The 21,014-nt window shown below is 42.6% G+C and overlaps 1 protein-coding gene across 1 annotated transcript; it reads right to left on the reverse strand.

Moving 5' to 3' along the window:
- Positions 1-24: 24 nt before the first annotated feature.
- Positions 25-19,410, reverse strand: DDX17 (DEAD-box helicase 17). The gene is given in 14 exon segments (XM_018080274.2): positions 25-2,700; positions 2,703-3,149; positions 3,824-4,063; positions 8,255-8,314; positions 8,692-8,753; positions 9,211-9,321; positions 9,619-9,791; positions 9,880-10,040; positions 11,778-11,919; positions 12,209-12,274; positions 12,917-13,050; positions 13,182-13,281; positions 15,066-15,216; positions 19,054-19,410. Coding segments are annotated over 14 exon segments (1,977 nt in total). The 5' UTR covers positions 19,098-19,410; the 3' UTR covers positions 25-2,614.
- Between the last annotated feature and the right edge of the window lie 1,604 nt (positions 19,411-21,014).

The raw sequence follows: 21,014 nt of genomic DNA on the forward strand, positions 1-21,014 counted from the left end.
CATAAATAAAGACAAAGTTCACAGTTTATTGACAACAGTGTTTTTATTTATACCTACAAAAGAAAACAAGATGGTATCAAAAGGACAATTTACAAACTAAGAATAGTAACATAGCTCTTAGTATCCTGTGCCTGAACACCACAGATCTATGAATCTCTCAATTCAAGTCTTTATTAATACAACAGGAATGTGTTCAGAGACCAGCAGGTGTGTGAAACAAGATGCTGATCCCACACAAAGCCACTAACCCTTCCATTGTTCAGAGAAGTCCAAACAGTAAATTGCTTCAGGAAGTGGGAGGGGAGGAGACACCCAACTCATCTGACACTCCCACAAACTTTTTACAGATTGAAAACAATGCAAACAACACTAGAGACTAATGCTTTATCCACAAGGGCCCTCCAGCTGGTATATGGAACAGAGCAGTGAGCACCAGGTGGGACAGGGGCAGCACATGCCACGGTGCATTTATGCACTCAACAGTCTGGTTGACACTCTGAACTGAACCGAGACCCTGGACTTCAGCTGACCTCAATGGCAATAAAGCAAGACTTGGCATCGATGTTTACATGTGCACAAGTCCCCACCAAAAGAAGTGAAAGCTATAACAGACTATAAGGCAGCTTTGGTGGTCCAGAGACCCTTTTTAAAGCCAGTCAGTGAGATGTCCTACTCCTACACTCCTCAAACACATTTCTGCATTCAACTCTCAAATTTAAAACAAAGAAAGGAAAAAGAAAAAAAGCTCTATATTTGCTTGTGAGGGAGGCCAAAGACAAATCAGTCAGCGCCTGGGTAAACAAAATGTTTCTGGCTTTCACTTAACACAAGCAAAGGAACTTCCTGCCCATGCACTGGAATTATAAAATGGGATGAAGGAACTGAGGTTCTAGAAGATCTCTCCCTTCTCCCTGTCAGCAACCTACCTGCGTACTGCACCCAAAAAAAAAAAAAAAAAAAAAGGCAGCACATTCAACCCCCAAAATTTTACTCTGGTAAGAAATTAAATTTAAAAAGAAATCATTTCTGTATAAGCAAGCTCTTTCCCAGGGCTATAAGAAGTTCCACTCTGCTACAGAAGGAGTGGGCTGCCTTGTTCATCCATATGCAAGAACGCCAACAGAAGAAACCCACAACTCCCTGCACTCTCATAATGCAAAGAGCATGCCTCAAACCAGGAGACGTATCCATTCTTTTGTCACATTATCAGATCAAGAGCAGCCAACTCCTGTTATCATCTACTGTCTCTGAACCGTCTGGTATTAGAAATAACAAGTCAACAACATGCTTTACTAAGGAGGGGAACCCCCCTCACACCCACCTTAGCCTGTAAAATAAACAAGTTTTATTTACGTATTTACTAAAATTTCACTCTTCTCTAACATTTTCTAAAATACTACCTACCTGCAAGAGCTCAGCTCAAAGGGACCAATGGAGCAGGGAAATGCACTCAAAAGCCAAAGAAAGCAATAGTCAGAGCAAGGTACAAAAGAAATAAAGCTTCAGAATCAGGATGCACTAACCAGCTCACTGCTTACCTCATGGAAAGGAGATCCCAGTCAATCTCCTCCTCCTCCTCTCTTCCTCCCCCCCCTTGCCCTCCCCCCCAGCCCACTCTATTCAAGCCTCTTAAATTCAAGTGTGGAAAACTCTGTCACATTTTATTGAGCGTAGTGGCATTCAGAACATTCCCTATGGCAAAAGGGAGGGAGTTTGTGAAGGACAGACGAACAAGATACGTTGTTCATCACTTGTTTAGTTTCTTGGCTCTCAAGTATGACTTCTCTCAATAAACTCAACAACAGGAATTTAAGAGCAGAAACTAATTTAACAATAACCAGGCTCCGCATGAAATAACTTACTTGACTGAGTATTTTAGCAGTGGTACCCACAGCAACTATCAGGTTTTCAGGTATCAAATCCAAGGCAGGTTTGGTCTCAGACACTGGATTTTTAATTCCAACCTCCCTACTGCTGGCTGCCACAGGTATGAGAAGATGGGGCTTCCAGAGCTGTGGAAAATGCCGACAATAAGGCATTACTCTGAACACTGCCAGCTCAGACAAATGAGCAGAGTTTTCCTATAGAAAGTCATCTACGACAAGATTACAAGCAATAATAGTGAGCTACTTTAAAAAAAAATAAGATTAGGAGAAGTGAGCATTGCTCCCTTGCATTTATATTTTAAATGAAGTGCTTTTTGGCTCCCCGAAGTTTCCCACCTCTCTTGATACTTCCTGAAATTAAGTTAACGTGTTACAGAATAGAATTTTCTTCCTCTCAAAAGCAAGTTTTCACACAAACCTTAGACACCAAGATGATCGACCTGGGACCTATCTGCCTTATACCCATTTCCTTTAGAGAAAATAAAATTTCCAAACTCATCAACATGCAAGATAAAAATAATGAATTTCCAGTCAACTATATATACCTCTTAAAAAAAAAAAAAAAGAAAAAACCAAAGAGGACAGGGTCATTAATGTGGACTGGGGGCCATTTTTGATGGGCTCAAGTGATTTGAATGGTGAATTCTAAGTCTAACCTGCATGAGAGACATCACAATGGGAAAGAAGAGAAAGAAAAGGTTCCTTTAAATGCAAGAGGTCTACACTGGTCACCAAGTGGTCTCATTTGGCGGGAGGGGGGGGGGCGGGGGAGGGGGTGGGTACTGGTAGGTGGCAGTCTGTCCCATATAGCCATCACATTAGTGGCAGGGGGCTGCGGAAACTGTTGTGACATGAGCGGCTGTGGCTGCTGGCCCGAGCGCCCCACCATCCCTGCATACTGCTGTTGGGTAGTGCTCTGTGAGGTTCTCCCAGCGGTGGCAGCTGTGGTGCTGGCACCATAGCCACTAGCACTGTACTCTGCAGTGCCATAGCCACTCGTGCCATAGGCAGCTGCTCCATAGCTCCCTTGAGTGTAACCATACTGGCTCTGTGCTGCCCCAAAAGCAGAATTTGGGCTCCCGTAGGCACTGCCATAGGTCTTGTTGGCTCCGTTGGCATAACTGTCAGCACGCTCACGGTCTCTGAAGCCACCTGAGTCTCTCCGGCCCTCTTTCACTCCCCGGAGCCTCCTGTCACACTCTTCCTGGTACATCAGGTTAGGGTTGTTTACTGAACTGCTCGTTCGGTAACGAGAACGACCTCCTGGCGATGGATATATTAAGATTTAGTACCATGAACAAGTCTTAAAAAATGAATTATGGAACAACTGTGCCCCTATTTTTCCCCTTCTACATCCCCAATTTTGCCCACAAGGAGCACATTCTTTTGACTGTAACTTCCCTGCACAGCTGTGCATACGCCTCGTCATTTTGTTCAAAGTGTAAACACAAAGTTCAATGAGGATTCTTTATGCACATGCTTGGAGACAAAGAAATGGAAGGAATTCAGGGCTAACTCGGAAATATAAGGAAACTTCTTATTCCTTCAAGGGATGGGAGCAAAAATAGTCTCAGTCCCCAAAATAAGTCAGTGCATCCCTTTACTCATTTCAATTCTGCATGGGTATCCACATGCATAGTGTTGTGTGTGCTTAGGTAGGAGCCATAAGGAATTACTTACTTCAAATGAAATCAGCCCTGTGATGACCTTATCAGGAGAAAAATAAAATTCTACAGCTCAGGTAAAACAGGGGACTGCCTCTCTGTTGGAACATTATGTAGATATACTACATCTACATAATGTGTTGTGACCTCCAGTACAGAACAGCTTTATTATCTTAAGACTTGCACTTACCACTTCCCTACCCTCTTTTAATCTTCCCTCCCTCAAAAATGGGGAACCTATCCCTGTGTGGCCCTTCACCCATATGCCTTTACCTCCACCACCACCTCCTCCTCCTCTGTGGTCCACAAGCTGCATCAGCTTTGGATTGATGGCTTGATTGGCTTCTTCCAACACTTTGATAAGCTCCCTGGCTTGTTTCAGGTTTCCTGGTGTGAAGAAGGTGTAGGCAGTACCTTTGTTGGTACTACGTGCGGTACGGCCAATACGGTGCACGTAATCTTCGGAGCTGTTCGGATAGTCGTAGTTTATCACAAATTTAACATCTTCCACATCTTGTGAAGTGCCCAGGAGCGAAGCACAGTGAAGGGGTGGGGTTGAGGAAAGGGGAGAAGAAGAGAGGACGTGCCAACGAAAGGTGGGGAGCACGAATGCAGGTGACAGTAATAAGAAAAAAAAAAAGCAAAGTTAGTAATTGCATGGAATAAACACAAGACAGACTCATCCCAAAAGAGCAGAAGACTCAAATTTAAGACTATCAGGAAGAAAGGTCAATGTCCTGAAAGAGAGTCATAATTTTAAAGCAGCTCTGCCCTGCACTCAAAGTTATCCTCCCCAGAATGCGTTTCTCTGTCTTCCTGTATCAAAGACACCAGTCTTTGTGAATAAGCTAATTGAATTTTGGGTTTTTCTTTTTAAACACAATCTGTAAAGTGAAAATGTCACCAACAGACAGAGCAAACTAGGGTGGAGGAAGGGCAGAACTGCCATGGTAAAGCTTTTACTCTGTTGGGAGAAGTCTAACAAAAAATAACGGTAATGAGATCACTTACCTTCCACTCGGTAACATGAAATAAAAGGCAATCTTAAAAATATTTACTTTTACAATCCTAATAGAATACAGTGAACTAATTTCCCTAGCCTAAAGCTTAAGACACTCCAATTACATTAGTATTATTCAGCCAACTCATTAAAAATTATGCAGACCTAGAATATCTTAACTCAGCTTTGTAGTTATCACCAGAATGCATTGCACTAACATTTCACTGTGCTGCTCTGTCCAGCTCTGGCAAGCTTGCATAATTTGGACAATCCTGAATTCCGTTAGCAATTTCCTACTTCCAGTGTCAGATGGAAGCAGGAAACAAAATGATCAAAATGGCTTTGTATGCAAAACAGTATTAAAATTTGGGAGATCAGAATTGTGTGCTTTACAGAACGACAGACTTTGTAAACTTGCGGGACAGAAATCAAGTAAATGTTAGTGTAACGCTTCAGTGAAAGCACCTTAAGTACCAAAAGCACCTATTTACTATAGTGTACAATATTTTCAAATGCAGCTTTACAGTAAATGCCCTAACAGCTCATAAAAAAATATTTAAAATCTGCATTTTAACAAGAATATTCTGAAAATATCCAAGATAAAACACAGATTTTTGTGATTTCCTTTCCCTTTTTTTTTTTTTTTTTTTTGGTTTTAAAGAGAGAAACATTCTCTGTTTGTTACCAGACCGATGCACACTCCCTCCTCCTGTGGGAAACCGCTGCAGCCGATCCCGTCTCTTTGCCTTTTATTTTTGGCGGCCTCCTTTCGAAAACTCCGCCCTCTGACACGGGACCACTGGAGCGCGGGGAGCATGCATCAAGGGTCCGTGGCAGCGAGAAGTCCCCACACACGCTCGCTCTGTGAACTGGCTTAGACGCTTCTCTGTAGCCCCATTTGGTTGTGAAGCGCCGGAGAACCTGGGTTCAGGTAAGTTTCAGGTCCTCCAACGCTTTTTGTCCCCTATTTGGGGTTCTTAGGGGCAATTGTCAAAAAAATGAAGATACAAAAATTACATCCAAAGGGTCAGACTGCATCTATTGCCCAGACTGCATCAATTTCAAAGGGGTTGTAGGAAAAATAAAAACATGAGGGTTGTAGTGACAAGAGGGGGACTTTATGTCTGTTTCTTATTACAGCAAAGGGGGGGCTCCTCAGTCTTTGCTGACTCCAAAGTCCTGAATCACACCAAAAAAAGGGAGTGAGAAGGCAGGTTTCACAGGGGGCTGCGCGAGTCTCCAGCTAGGGTCCTTGATGCAACAGTTTTTTTAAAAAAGGAAAGTGGAGTAAAGAGAGGAGTACGTGTGACAGATTGCATCTTCACAGCCAGAGTGTAACTAGACTGACAAGCTCCAGGCTGCATGGTCCTCAGTCAGTCCCGTTTTGCACATCCAGTAGTAAGTGACTTCAATTACCAGAGAGGATACAAGGATGTGCTTTCCTAGCAGAAAGCACAGGGAATTGTAGCTACCAATGTAGACAGAACTGACTTGACTGGGGAGGAGCAGGAAGAATGGGAAGGCAGGAAGAGGAAGAGGCAAGGGTGTTTTCCAGACTAGAAAGTGGTCCTGGTAGAGCACGCAGCTCACTGAAGAAAAGACCAGAGCGTGTACAAGACTCAGCTTCTCCAGTCTAGCATGCTCCAAAGTGTCTGCACACACTCACAATCTTCCTGCACTTTTAGAAGATAATGCAGCAGGATCAAGAATTGAGACTGTAAATCATTTCTGACAGCTACCTGGGAAACATTCCCTTTGTCAGACCATCAGAACACCCTATGGCACAGACAGTCTCCAATTATCAATCGGGACAGACATAAACTAGCAAACATGCTAGTCTAGGTGTTTAGACCATCACTGTAGATGTGCCCCCACCCCTGCACTGAGTATGATCTGCAGCTGATATCAAAGCTTCTGTTAAAGAAAACAAAACAAAACAAATTCAATGTTTTTAGTTTAATAGACTGAACAAAAAAAAAGTAAAAAAAAAAAAAATCAGTGCAGAGAGAGGACCTCACTCCAGGGAATTATCACAAAGAAGTTATTACGGGACTCAGAACTTACCTGGAAGAAGCTTTTTTGAAATCAATGTTCCATTAGGAAGAGGGAAAGCCCTGGTGACTCAGCCAAAAGGCGCGCGCCCCTGTTTTATGTTATTTAGGTAGAAGCCTTCACTTTCCAGGATCTTGGAGGAAGTCGTCCAGAAGTTTGCCAGTTAAGTGACTTATTTTAAGCAGCAAACTCAGGGCCCCAAAACAAGCAGAGATGTTGTTCAGTAACAAGAAACAGACTCTGAGACCTTTCCCCCTTCGCTCAGGTGAAGTGTAGGATGGGAAGTGGGAAGACTGTTTTCTGAAGTGTTATCCAATTGAGTCGTTTTGGGGGGAGTGGTTTGGTTTTTTTTGAGGGGGGTGAGGCTGTTTTAAATGTCTAGGCAAGATGCACAAAGAAGCTACCAGCACATAGCAAGCCTGTTTAAAAAATGCTGCTAGAGAAAGCAGCTCTCTTTCATACAAACTGGTTTCAGGCCTCAGTCCCTTCTCCCAACAGGCCCAAGTTCTAACTGCACAGGTCCAGACATGACCCTAGAGGGCAGAGACTGAAGTCCATATAATCACTTCCTGAGGAAGTGCCGGATGTTTTTTGAGGGGGAAGGGGAAGGAGGGGTGAAGGTTGTGTGAACAAAGGCTGCCAAGTCTAAGTAATGGTCTGCCTGTATTAAAAAGTGACCATATGATGCACAGCACAGCCACCCTGTCAGCATATGAAGAACGCTCAGGTAACTGAGGCTTTTAACAAACTATTCTCCGAGTTAATCTGCAATGATTTGCAGTAATTTTGTCTAAAATTTACTACAGTGAGACATTGATCCCCAAGTAGTTTATCCTCTACCAAACCCAAGGTGGGCAGAGTATTCAATGTCTGTTATTAAAACTCGGAGCGCTTCAGAAGCCATCCTCCTCTTCTGTGGTGGGCAGATGTAAAAGGACTGTGCTCAGCACACCGTGTTTCACAATACAAACATGCTTATTATAAAAGGGGGCACAACTGATGCATCCAGACAGATCATTTTCATACCACCAGAACAGAGCTGTGCTATTTTGATTCAATTACACGTCTGTTAAAGGCCATATATCATCTCAGTGGTCCTGCCTAGAAGGAACACAGAGGAGGGAAGGTTACATGTCAAGACCAAAGATCTGGAGCAGTGCTTTCTCAGATGTGAATACATCTGCAGGGTAAACATGCATGTACACTGGGGTTGGTATGTTCAAATCTGTGGTGTGTCATACGGGGAGAATGTTAGCTATTTGCTGTCGAAATGCTCTCCCACAACTTTCTACTTGAACTTTATCTGACACGCTCTGAACTGAGAGCAATCCATCCCTACTATCCAGCAACAAAAGCTGGATTTGGGGAAGAAGTGAGTGTGGTGGAAGGGTTGGGTTGCATAATTGGACGTCTCTTCTCCCTCTTGGCGATCGATTGGTCATGCCTAGGCCTTGCTGCAGACCAAAGCCTGTTCATTAGGAGCAGGAAGAGACTTTGAATATGAAAGAAAAAAAAAAGATTAATGTTAAAAAACGTATTTCACATGTGGGGGAAAATCACGCTTTGAATTTTTTTTTTTTTAAAGAAAACATTTTTCAGTCCAAAGAAGAAAAATACGTAGCAGTAGGCAAGAGTGGTCTATGTGTACAAACCTAGCCCACGAGATGCAACGTCGGTAGCAATGAGGATAGGAGCCTTTCCAGAACGAAACTCTGTAAAACAAAGCATGCTATGAAGAAAGATTTTTCAAAAAGATAAAGTTACCTGAACTTGATTTACACTAAATGCTCATTTTCCAGAAGCTAGGTGGGATGGGTCAATCCCAGAAACCCCAGCAAGTCAGGATATAACGCCTCAACTATTTTTCAAAATCCATCTCTCTGGGTTAACAAATTTTCCCATTGTGTTTTGTCAAAACAAACAAAAAAAGGCAAATACAAGTACTGAAATTAAAGAGCACAAAGGCAAAGGAAGTTCTTTTAAATGCATCTATTGGGTCTGGATTTAAAAAAAAAAGACTGGAGAAAAGCATGTCTCGGTAAATTAGGTACAGCATCCTAAGTTATTCTCCCCTCAGTTATGGACTCACCATTAAGCACCCAATCTCTTTCTGGCTGACTCTTGTCTCCATGGATACACATAGCTGGCCAACTGCCAAACAGAAATGTACATTAGTAGGGACAGAAAGCACAGACATTAAAGGCAACAGGACGCTTTATTTTGTTTAAAATGTAAAACTGTAAGATTTAAGAAATATTTTATTCCCTATCCTCCTCTGGTCTCTATCTACCCAGCATGTGCACTGTAAACCCATTACCTACATAAACAACCATCGAAGCCAAATCACATTTCCCATATTGATACACTCCCAAACAGCATATCAGGATTCCAATACACTAACAAACCTGCACTGCTTACAAATACTCTCTCTTGCACTAATGCTTTGATGGACTGGAATCTTCTGGGAAATAATGACTGAATTCAGCCAAGAAAATAATGGACAAGTTGTTCCCAACAATAGCATCATGAACACTTAGACGTTACTGCTTTTGATTACAATTTCTGTTTCCCACTAGAAAAAAGTGGAGGGAGGGAGGAAGCTAATCACCCATCTCTGCGCATCCTTCGAGTGAGATCATCACATCGCCTCTTTGTCTCCACAAAGATGATGGTCTTGTTTTCCTTCTCTGCCATGATTTCTTCCATCAGTTGTATCAGTCTAAAAGAGACATTGAGAACTAAGATGTATGCCCATATGTACCAGAATACATTGAGGACATACACAACATACATCCACACAGGTCAGTATCACACAGAATTTCAGTTGGTTGTACAATGGTATGGTCAGAATACACACAAAAGATTAGTCAATCACAGGGCTTACTTATTTTGTAACGCTCTAAGGTTAAATAATACTACAAGTACTTTACTATTTGAAACTTTTAGTTGGCTTATAAAGCAATGTGGATTTTTAAATACAACCAAAGAAAGTGAAATGGTAGGAAAATTAGCTTACTTATGGTCTTTCTCACTTTCCATGCATACATCCACTATCTGTAGGATATTGTGGTTGGCACTCAGCTCCAAGTTTCCCACATTGATCTGAACATAGTCCTGCAGGAAGTCCTCAGCAAGCTGGCGCACTTCTTTTGGCCAGGTGGCACTCCACATCAGAGTCTGTCTGTCAGGCTAAGAAAAAAGGAAAACGGATTTATTAAAGGTACTGGGCTTGGAATAGGAAAACAAAGGAGGCTGTGCTTTTACAACGGTCACGCACCCTGATCTGGTCAACGATTTTACGAATTTGGGGCTCAAACCCCATGTCCAACATTCTGTCTGCTTCATCCAGCACCAGGTACGTGCACCGACGAAGGTTGGTCTTTCCAGCCTCAAGGAAGTCAATCAGGCGACCTGGTGTAGCAATGCAGATCTCCACACCTTCAGAATAGAATAGGGAAAAAGAGTAAGGCTCTTCATTTGAATGTCAACTGGTATTTTTAGTCAGAATGAATCACCTTCCAGAGCAAAACTGTTTTCAAAAAAAAAAAGCACCACCCTCATTCGTACCCAAGATTGAGTCATTTCAGTAGAAGCCCTAGTTTCTTTTAATATTTTTTACCATTCTGAAACTACTGTTACAGTGCCATTAGAATAATAAATGCAGTACAGAAGCTAAAAGCTTACTGTCAGAAAAACACCAGTGAAGAGCTGTCCAAAAATCAGAAGTAAAATAAAATTCTACTCAATCCTGGCCCATCTTCATCCAGAATTATGCAGTCTAGAGAGGTGTCTAGAAAAATCAGAGCTAACTCCAGCTAAACTTCCCACGTTAATCAAACATGAAGTGTTCCTCCTGCTCTGTAGGTTAAAGTACTTCCACTTTTTTTTAAAACACGTAAAGCCAAAGCATGGGCTTTAATACTGAGCAATTATGCATCAATAGTGAGAGAAAACCATCCTGCCTGTATTCATGAGCATAAAATGAGAGTTTAAATATTCATAAACTAATATCCAGTTTGGCAATTCACACATTCCTTAAAAGGAGGGTCTGGTTTCCACCAATTCCCAGATCTTTCAGGTTAGTATTTCAGTGTTACTGAAAGGTCCGCAGAAGGCAAGTTTAGGGAAGTAGGGGGCATGAAAAAGGTTTTCTTCATAAGCAGAACATCTACTTTACAGCACTCCAGAAAGGTGTACAAACACCCAGTAAGCTGATCCTCCCAAGGATTCTTCATGTAACTTTGGACTCTTCCATTAAGATGCTACTTTTGAATTGGAATGCACTACAGTTTTCTCAGAGCTACCCCACAGACTTCTACCATGCATGCCTTTATCCCATCACTGCAGTTTTCAATAATGACTCTGCAAACTGCAGTGGTAAGTGAAATTTTCTGATGTCTTGAATAGATCTGTATATATAAGCTTACCTTGGTAATACTTCTTGCATCTTTTCACATAGTTCTATTACGTTTTTTTAATCTAGTGAAGATGAAAGCCATCATCACATTCCTGCATTTGAAATTTTATGCAACCAGCCTTTGAAATGAGGGCTGGGGCACTTCAGCACTACTGTGCTACAATGGTTGCTGTACAACCACAGTTCCTCACCATTCCCAACTCCAGTCTCGTGCTATGTACACAAAGACATTTGCAGAACACTACAGGGTACATGAAGAGAAATAGGGCTTAGCGCTTAAGAACAATTTAAAAAACAAACAATAATTTCAAAAAATCACAACCAGAAAAAGAAACACACCCTCTCCCACCGTGTAAAGAAGTTTCTACATGTTCAGAAGCTAAGTTTGATTACTTGAACAAATCTAGGCAGGAAACTTGAAATATGCCTTATGCAAAATCCTTCCTTAAACTTGGTGGTATTGCATTTCCTCAAAATAAACTGTTCTCTTTCTGGGAAGTTTTCTTTTCCCCTTCCTACATCCTGATGACCTTCACAAGACGAAGTTCAAAGAGAAAACAGAAAGGAAATCTGACATCCAAGGCACTATACAACAAAGAAGAGAACTACCTCATGAACTCTCATCCTAACAGGAGAAAGAGCCAGCCACTCATTCACTCTCACTGCCTTCCAAATAGATTTTGAGAAGAGTTGTATTTTTACAGAGCTTTTACAATATCACTTCCTCTGGAAACTGCAAACACCCACTTTAAAATTACCTCTTTCTAGATCTCTGATCTGGGGACCTTTAGGTGCTCCTCCATATATGCAGGTACTCTTCAGTCTTGAACACTTGCCATAATCATCAGCCACCTGCTGCACTTGCTGGGCCAACTCTCTAGTAGGTGCTAGAACAAGACACTACAAAAGGAATTGATTCAGGATAGTCAAGCTGCATACACATCCCTAACTTAAAACCATAAGCAAAGTTGGACCATCTGCTCTCTATTAGCTAAAGCATTTAAATATCTTTAGAACATGCACAGAATCTCTAGCAATTGCACAGAATTTCAACTGAGTGGGATGTTCACATTGCAATGGTAAACATTCTTCCACTTACTATTCTGATACATCAATTAAATAAAGCACACATCTCATTAACGGTGCCATGCCATACGCACAAAAAGGAAGAGAATCAACAAACACTTACAATTGGGCCATCCCCTCTCTCCAAATATGGCTGGTGGTTGATGTGAACAATTGCAGGCAACAAGTACTGAAACAGAAGAAAACAGTATTACATAATACCTAAAAATCAGGATTCTGCAAAAAAAATATACTTGCATTTATCCAGCAGAATAGAAGATTTTCAAAGCTGCCGACCAACCATATCTGCTTTGACATGAGCACAAAATACAGCTGCTCAGCACCACTGAAAGGGAGGCTCATTTCAATTTGGAGTCTAAGTTAGCCAAACTGAGCAATCTTGGCCCTAACAACTGCTTTTCACAAAGGATAAAAATCCTTTTGAACACTGCAGTTTAAATTAATGTATACCTTGAAGACTTTTAACTTGCCTGGTTAATGAAACACATGTTAAAGAGAACACCCTGTTTTTTAAAGTGCAAGGCAAATATAGACCAAAGAGAAGTAACTAAGCATCCAAAATCGAAGACACACACAAAATACTGTGTGCATAATCTGTGATGTATGTGTTGTGTCACAACAGCCTGTGAATACAACAGGCTAGCTGACCTGAAATTTAAGTCTCCCCCATGATGCAATACAGAAAACTTTAAAAACTTGTAATAATCATCTTACTTCATCCTAGTACTGACAAGCCTAAAAACTACTAACACGTAGGTAATTTCTGCAAAGTAACCAGGAAAGTTAGCTAAATAAAGGAAAGAATACGCACTGCCAGAGTCTTCCCAGAGCCGGTCTGCGCAATGCCCACCATATCACGACCGCTGAGGGCGAGTGGAAAGCCTTGGCACTGAATTGGAGTGGGTTCTGTGAAGTTCTGGTCCATCAAGGCATCCATCACATACTCTTCAGAATTGCAGAAAACATTGTTAAAAGATTACTGAGGTTTTACAAGACCTTTTAGAAAACAGACCCACTAACTGTTTAGGCATGTTCTGAGTAATCCTCATGATGTTAACGAACAGCAAAATACTTACGGGGAAAGCTGCACTGGTGGAAGGCAAACACCGGTTTGGGGCAGCCCTCCATTCCTCGAATTGTTATCTCTTTCTTCCTTCGCAGTTCTTCAACTTCATACTATTTATGTTGGGGGGGAAAAAAAGGAAAATGCCAAATGTCAGCAGGGACTTAAATTGCATAATTCTAACTGCTAAGTCTCTTCACACCTCTGGATAACAGCTTTGTTAGAGAACTGAATTGAAACAGAGATCTAAAAAAACCACTTTCCTTAAGATTTTATTTTAAGACTGAGTTATTGTACAGTTTCTGCTACATTTAGAGGTATGAGCTCTCTAAGTAGCCTAGAAGGACTACTGTCTCTGTCTTCTTATAACCAGCCCTTTTTAATGAAAAGTATATTAACAGATTATTTTTAGGAAATATACTGTTTCCAAAGGCCAGAAACGACCAACAGCTTCAAAAGTGATTACAAACAGAGGATAAGAAACATGTTTTTTGTGGCAATGCTAAGAATTAAACAAACTAAATAGGACCTAATATACAATAAACCAAAGGCAGGACAGTCCTTCTCCTTCAATTAATACATGCCACAGGTGGCCAAATACAGAGTTCTTGCTGGACAACTTGCACCTCAGAAATGTTGCTTGGAACTGTTTCGGAGCCAACACTTATTTCTGTGTGAAAGAAGCCCAGATAGCACCATAATGATAACCCAAGACCTAACAATTTTTCTAAGTAACAGAACTCCTTGTAATACTTCTGAAATGTGTATCCACAGAAGCGTAATTTTAGAATTAGAAAATCTAGACAAAAAAATCCCACTTTATCTTCCAAGCCCAACTGCCCTTTGCAACATGTTTCCACAATTCATGACCTTATTCTAATGCCCATGAGAAATCAATAGAGAGATACACATCAATAACAGGCACTTTTTGTTGCCTCGTGTTAAGAACAAATCTCTAAATTTCTAATATAAAAATGCATTACAGACAGAATAAAAGTCCCTAAACTGAAGTCAGGTAGGAAGAAAAGATTACTGTAACTACAGAGTAAACACAAAGTATTGCACCCAGTTTTGAGCCCCCAGTGTAAACAGGATACTGTTTTAACAGGGCATGTCCAATTACATGGGGAAAGCTGGAGGCTGGAGTACAGGTTGTATGAATAAAGACTGGGAGTGCTGGGTTTGTTTAGCTCGGGAAAAAACAGGCTTACAGTGACCTTTAACTGCTACTTTCAACCATTTTCAACCTTCAATTTAACTGCTATTTTCAAGCACTTCCGACCAGATGGGTCGCTGTAGAGAAAATGTTGCAGATAATTATTAGGGGGGAAAATATACCATGAGAAACATTAAGCCCTGAGACAGCCACCCAGAGAGGATATAAATTCTTCCCATCCCCGGGGTTCATACTTAAAGGACAAGGCACTGCTCTAGTCCTGCAGTTTCCCCTGCTCTGAGCAGAGGCTTAGACTAGAGATCTCCCCACGGCCTCTTTCAGTCCAAATTGTTTTTACGATAAAATACTACTTGTAAATGTTTCTCATGTATTTCTGCCATTTTTAGTTCATTACTTTATGTCGTCTCAGGGCCTCTCCAATACTGTAACTCCATTTCTTTAAGTCTTGTCTCCACGGACAAATTGCTAGACCGGACAAGCACTATGATGATGAGTTACAAATGACAAAATATAAAATACCTAAGAACAGAAGCGTCACCTCTGCTAATGTTAAATACTGAAGGCAACAAGAGCTGGTATCCTACAGAGTACACACATCAAACAAGCCTAATGAAGAGGCAGTTCTATTATATTCTGTCCCAGACTTCCTAGGACAAGTTTTTCAACTTGCAACATTTTCTGTTGTTGGCAACACGGAACAGACAGAATCTCAGAACTTACTGGGGTGAGCCTGGCCACTTCTGGGTGTTCCACGTAAAAATTCTTCTCAAACTTGGGCAGTTCATTCAAATCCCATTTTTTCTTACGCAAACGTTCTCCCGGATTCCCGAATTTCTTTGGAGGAAGAGGACCCCCGCGACTTGCTCCAAACCTGAGAATGTGAATGTTAGTTATTAAAAAAAATACTTAATATTTAATAACTATTTCAAAATCACTCTGGAATTTGCAGGTTTCTTAACCATTTTCCATTCTCTTTTCCCCAAGCTGACACATGAGCACAATATTCTAGCAAAAGTCACTTCCCTCAAATCACTGTGATGGTATAAAACTTCTTGAAATAACATAAAACTGCTTTAAATCAGTTCTGAACCCCAAACCATCTTATTGTACATCACCCCTTTAAAGCTTCTGTCTCGAGGACACGGCTGTGGGTACATCTACAGCACTTACATTACCTATACAACTTCAGGTTGTCCTGGAAGTGACAGTGCACTAACAACATGGTTAGATCAAAAGGATGAGAAAAATCTCTAATTACAAGTTCCTTCTATCTCTCTCAAGTTAGTTTTATACAAAATAGCTACTTCATTATCTCCCCCTCTATATGTCCTTTCTTATCAAAAAGTATGTCTCAAATGAAAATCAGAGTAAAGAACAGAAACTCCAGCCAAGTCTGCAAGTCCATCTGTAATTCTGGAACCAATGAAATAAAAAATTAAAAATAATTTTTAAAACACAGTCTAACAGGAATAAAAAAAGCCAAAAAAGTACCTGGGGAAAACCACATCCCTCTCATATGTATTTTGACAAAGACTTAAAAGAGTAAGAAGCTCACATTTACAAAAAAATTTCCAACTAGCATAACAATTCAAATGTTATTGCTCTAAGTTTTTTTAATCCAAGTTATTTCATACACTTCAAAAGGTTAAGAACTAACTGTAATGACTGGCTAATGCAATAAGCAAAATGAGCTCATGGTAATAAGTTGTAAGAGTAAATAAAAACCCAGTGGCATGAAATGGTTTTTTTACTGTAAACATCATGAATTATATTTTAAAATTCCACCAAAAAAAAAAAAAACAGTTACACTTTTCTATTAGTATCATACAAACTCAGCAGAAGGTACTTTTCCAAATGTTATCAGGTCAAATTTTGTCCTAAAGCTATAGGTTTCTGCTAAACATGAATTCATGAGACATGCATATTTGAAACAACTCTTATTTAGACAGCAAATCCAAAGTGTCTGCATCTTTCCCAGGTAGTCCACTAGTAAATAAAAAACTGTTAATGAAACAAACTGAAAGCAACGAAAACCCCAAAGCAACCTTCTTACAGGAATAACTTGTGGGGGAAGGGGAGGAAGAGTTGCTAAAAAATAAACAAGATCTGAATTATCTTAAGTACAAGTCTACCCCCTCAAACATTAAGGGCATTTGTTCTTTAAATCACTTCCCAATGGAAACCACAAATTATAGTGACTAAGAGACCAAGAAAACAGAACTCAAATTGACATTTTAACAGAAAGAAGGGGTTAAATTGTTGAAAAAGCTAAGTATGGTAGATATAATCTAACTTAAAACCTACTAAGTTTTAAAATGCTTGCCCTGTTGCAACTGCACATTAAGAATCTTCCATTTCATAGAAATATCCCTTATTTGCTAACTGGTCAAAATGGCAACTATTTCTGTATCCAAGTAGTCCCTACAAAACCCACAGTCTCACTGAAGTCCAGTGGAGGTTCAAAGGGTCAGTGAGCTCCCCTATGAAAGGAAACATATGACAGGGCTGATTGCAAGACTGGACACTGGAACAGCTGGTACTGTATTTGTCCCGCAGCTATCCAGAGGGAAAAACCGATGTATTTTGCACTGAAGTCACATAGTTTCAGTTTTCCATTCTTATACACAATATGCCCAGAGACTGTCCTGAAAGACATGAGCCCTACAGCAGCCCTTGAACCTGCCTGCTGAGGTTTATCTACTGAACTGGCAGTAACTGACACTTTACATTGACTACAAGTAAAATGAGATTCCAATTCCAAGTAAACTGATTTGAATCCAGGAATATTACCCCGATTTGCCAACATCTCTCTTTAAAGTGTAAATTCCATCTGGCTCAAAACATTCTTCTGACATATTACTGATGCCATCATTTCTGGGACAGAACCGATTAAATTTGATACATTCCAGAGCAAAACATTGTAATTTTTCATCCTAAGTAGTCACCTACAACTTGTTCCTGACAAGAAGAAACCAGAAACTTGTATTTGATTAGCCTACAAAACAACTGGTGATAAACTTTCAAATGGTGTTGAACCAGCACACTGGGTGGCCTGAAATTTTATACAGCTTATTTATGAAGTATGATGGTTATTAGCGGTTACAAATATTTTCACACCTTAAAAGGACATACACAACAAATTGAATTCCAATGCATTAAAACCTCCAGGATAATATGCCAAAAAAAAAAGATTTTTCTTGCAAATGCCCAAAACCTTCACAAAAAAGCATGTAGGCACTCCTTTTACTCATGCAAAGCCCCTGATCAAAGAGAAGCATCCACTATAATCAAAGACTTTACATAAACTGAGGCTACACTAATTTTAAGGTACATCAAGTTTCGTGTCAACACTTTGGCCAGTATTCTTTTAAGTAACTGTAAATAAATCTGCATACTCAAACTCACTGACTAAACTCCAAAAACAGCTGGGGTCTGACCTATCTCAGACTTGCCAAAGCGCTTACTCCAATGTCCTTGTGTTAAACTGAGCTGGAAATCTCATAGCGGAAAAACACCAGAACCCTCCTCTCTGTGGAAAAAAAAAATGAAAGTATCTTTTAATTTCAGAACGTGAAATGTGGGTGTAAGATAAAGCAATGATATAACTATCTCCCTTCACAGACGACCAGAAACTAAATGTTAAAGTGCATTGCAACATGCAGCAAAATATTCTTTAATCCCTCTGTGGAGAGGGAAAACAAGAAGAGAAGGAAGTGGGGAAAAAAAAAGAAAAAAAAACCGAGAGAAGACTTATTAACTGAGATCTAGTCTGCCATATTAAGAATAACAGAACCCGCATGATACGTTTATTGCTAATCCTTGAGAACCGAGGCCTAACTACTCGTGATCTGAAGGACAGAAAATGCCACTTTCCAAAATTATTTCTAACTTTCTCTTTAAAAAGGCCTGGCACAAATGCCTTATTACTTTCAGCTCTTAAAAAACTCGAGCCTCAATCCAGTTATGTAGTATAATGCCACTGTATTTATTTATCGCTGTCATTCTCAGAAACAAGAAATCACATCAAATCAAACCTGTAAAAGCCTTTTCCAAGCCAAACTTCCCTTAAATAATACATTCAAGATACTAGGGTCTCTACAGTGCCACACGAACAATCCCTGTTGTGCTACATAAGCTTGGCAAGTGTGATCCCCAGTATCGAGGTCCCCCGCATGGCAGCAGTTTCCAATCCCACTTCCTCTCACGATAAGCCTCGGAGCGCAGCTGAGAGAGATCTTCCCCCCAATGCCATTTTTCCAGAAAGTCCAGAAGGAGCAATGACAACCCGAAGGGCAGAGGAACCAACCAACCCTGATAGGAACACCAAGACCTTCGTAGCTTGCGGAGGGGGGGCACGGGGGTCGCAGGGCTGGCAGCAAATAATTGGGGGCGGGGGGTTGTGGATGCAGGCCTTAAAATTGCAAGCAAGGCTCACAATTACATACGAACGACAGAAAAGCTAAGTAAAAAATTTTAAAAGCCCACCTCAAAGCCCACCACCCCACGTTGTTGTCAGCTCAGTCTCCAGCTCCCCCCACCCCCACACGAGAATTCGTGGGGGAAAATCCCAACAAATGGGATTTTCGCTCTCCCAAAACCGCTATTACAGCGCACGCCCCTCTCTCCGGCCTTCCGCCTTCCCCAGGCCCCCAACGCGGTGGTTCAGCTCCCCCCATCGCCTCCCGGCCGTGACGAACCCCCCCCTTACCCGCCGCGGTCTCGGTCGCGGCCCCGGTCCCCGAAGCCTCTCATCGCCCCCGGAGGGGTGGGCGAGAGGCAGCGGAACGCCGGCCGTGGGGACGGCGAGGGGCTGGGGGTACGGGGAGAGGGTCCAGCCAGGGGCGGCTGCGCCTCGGAGGACTCGCTTTGCGCCACCTCGCCTCTTTGGTGGGACACAAAAGGAGAAGAGGTGGTCAGTGGGTCCGAGACCCGCTGGGCGTCAGCGGCCGGGACGGCGGGGCTCTCGGTCGGCTCCAGGGCCCGGGCGGTGTGGAGACACCAGCGTCTTCTTCCTCCGCGCTCCCGGCACAAAATGGCCGCCGCCGCCCCGGCCCGCTCCGCTTACGCTACGGGCGGCGCGGCGCTGCGCAAACCGCGGCGCTCCGAGACGCCTACGCCTATTCACGGAAGCCAGCTACGCACGAAGCGCGCGCGGCGAAACACCGCCCCGCGCAGCAGCAGGCGGGCTACGAAAGGTGCGTGGAGTTCTTCACTTAGAGCCGGTGCTCCGCGTGAGGAAGGCGGGCGGGAGAAGGAGAGAAACGCTATTCCCCAAAGTCTACTGCGCAAGGAGCGCGCTCCGTAACGCCTTCGGCTCGGCAGGCAAAACCTGGGCCGGGGCGCACGTTACGTAAGCGGACGGCGTACGCCAGGTGCGTAACTCAGGCCAGCGTAGGGCGGGAAGAGCCCGTGCGCTTGGTGTAACATTCTTTCGCGGAGCGCACAGGCACAGCCGGAGGGCTACGCTGATTGCGCAGCGGGTTTGAAGAATACGACCTGTCGCCTACGCGCTCGCAGGCCCCGCCGAGGTGGCGGCGGGGCTGGGGACACAATGGAGGGACAATAATGGGGCGAGGGGCGGCGGGGCGGGAGCGGCCCCTCAGGCCTCCGTGGCGGCTCTGGCGTGTCTAGGTTTTTCCATATTAGATTAGTAGGGGAATCTTGGCGCGGAGCTGGGGCAGGAGCAGAGTGACAGCGGCCATGATGTTTGGTGTCGCCAGAGCACCAGCAGGCCGGGAGAGAACTCCCCAGATCAACCAGGGACTCCTCGCCGAATGAAAGAATAATCCGTGAGGCGATTACGTGGCCCAGGCCATGAGTTCTTTTGTGCCGTGCCTGTAATATCGCCAAGGGGCAGGTCAGCATGTCCTGGCCCCAGGGGCCGTGCTGGGTGGGCGATGGGGTCACAGCAGCCAGACCCAGCCCCGGCTCAAACGGCGGCTGCACTATCACTGGTGCTTACTGGGCCGTCAGGTTATCAAAAACCGGCTGTACTGGCAGAAGAGAAAGTGAGTCCCCTTTAGTTCCAGACCCTTGAATAAAAGTAACAGGCTGGAACAGCACACGAACTACCATTTTAGTTTTATGTGCTGTATGTATGTATGTATGTATGGCACGCGTGAGAAAGCAAAAAGCAATCTTGGTGCCTAAAATAAAGTATTGACAGAAACTTGGGCCTTTCTAGGTGGGAGGGAGTCAAGTGACACTGCGCACTCTCACTGACACCTGGTACTTGGCCACTGGATGTGAATGCCTGGTGTGGGAATGACACATGCAAAGGACTAGACATTGCATTAAATGACAATAGCCGATCCATTCCTGGCTCTCACAGATCAGCCAGCCTTCCTGCCTTTGTCTCTCTAGACTTTTCTCCACTGAAAAATTGTGCTTTACGTCAAGAATACCAGCTCTCTGTAAAGAAACCACTTAAGGAAGGCAAGCCCTCCAGGTCTTTCACAAGGAAAAGCCTGGCTACAGCATCAGGCTTCTCTTGGAGGAGTTTCTGGTCATCACTGCCTTTTTACTTCATGTTATTCTACAGGCATTTGTTAATCTAAATGAAAAAAATTCTTGTGCCAGTGAGAACAAACTCCCTGACCAAAGTTAGAGGCCAAAGTTAAACCATTCTCATTACCAGAGGACAGAGTAAGACCTTCCCTTATAAATACA

The sequence above is a fragment of the Manacus vitellinus genome, unplaced genomic scaffold (genome assembly GCF_001715985.3).
Source record: "Manacus vitellinus isolate BGI_N305 unplaced genomic scaffold, ASM171598v3 scaffold_5_pilon, whole genome shotgun sequence".
Taxonomy (NCBI): domain Eukaryota; kingdom Metazoa; phylum Chordata; class Aves; order Passeriformes; family Pipridae; genus Manacus; species Manacus vitellinus.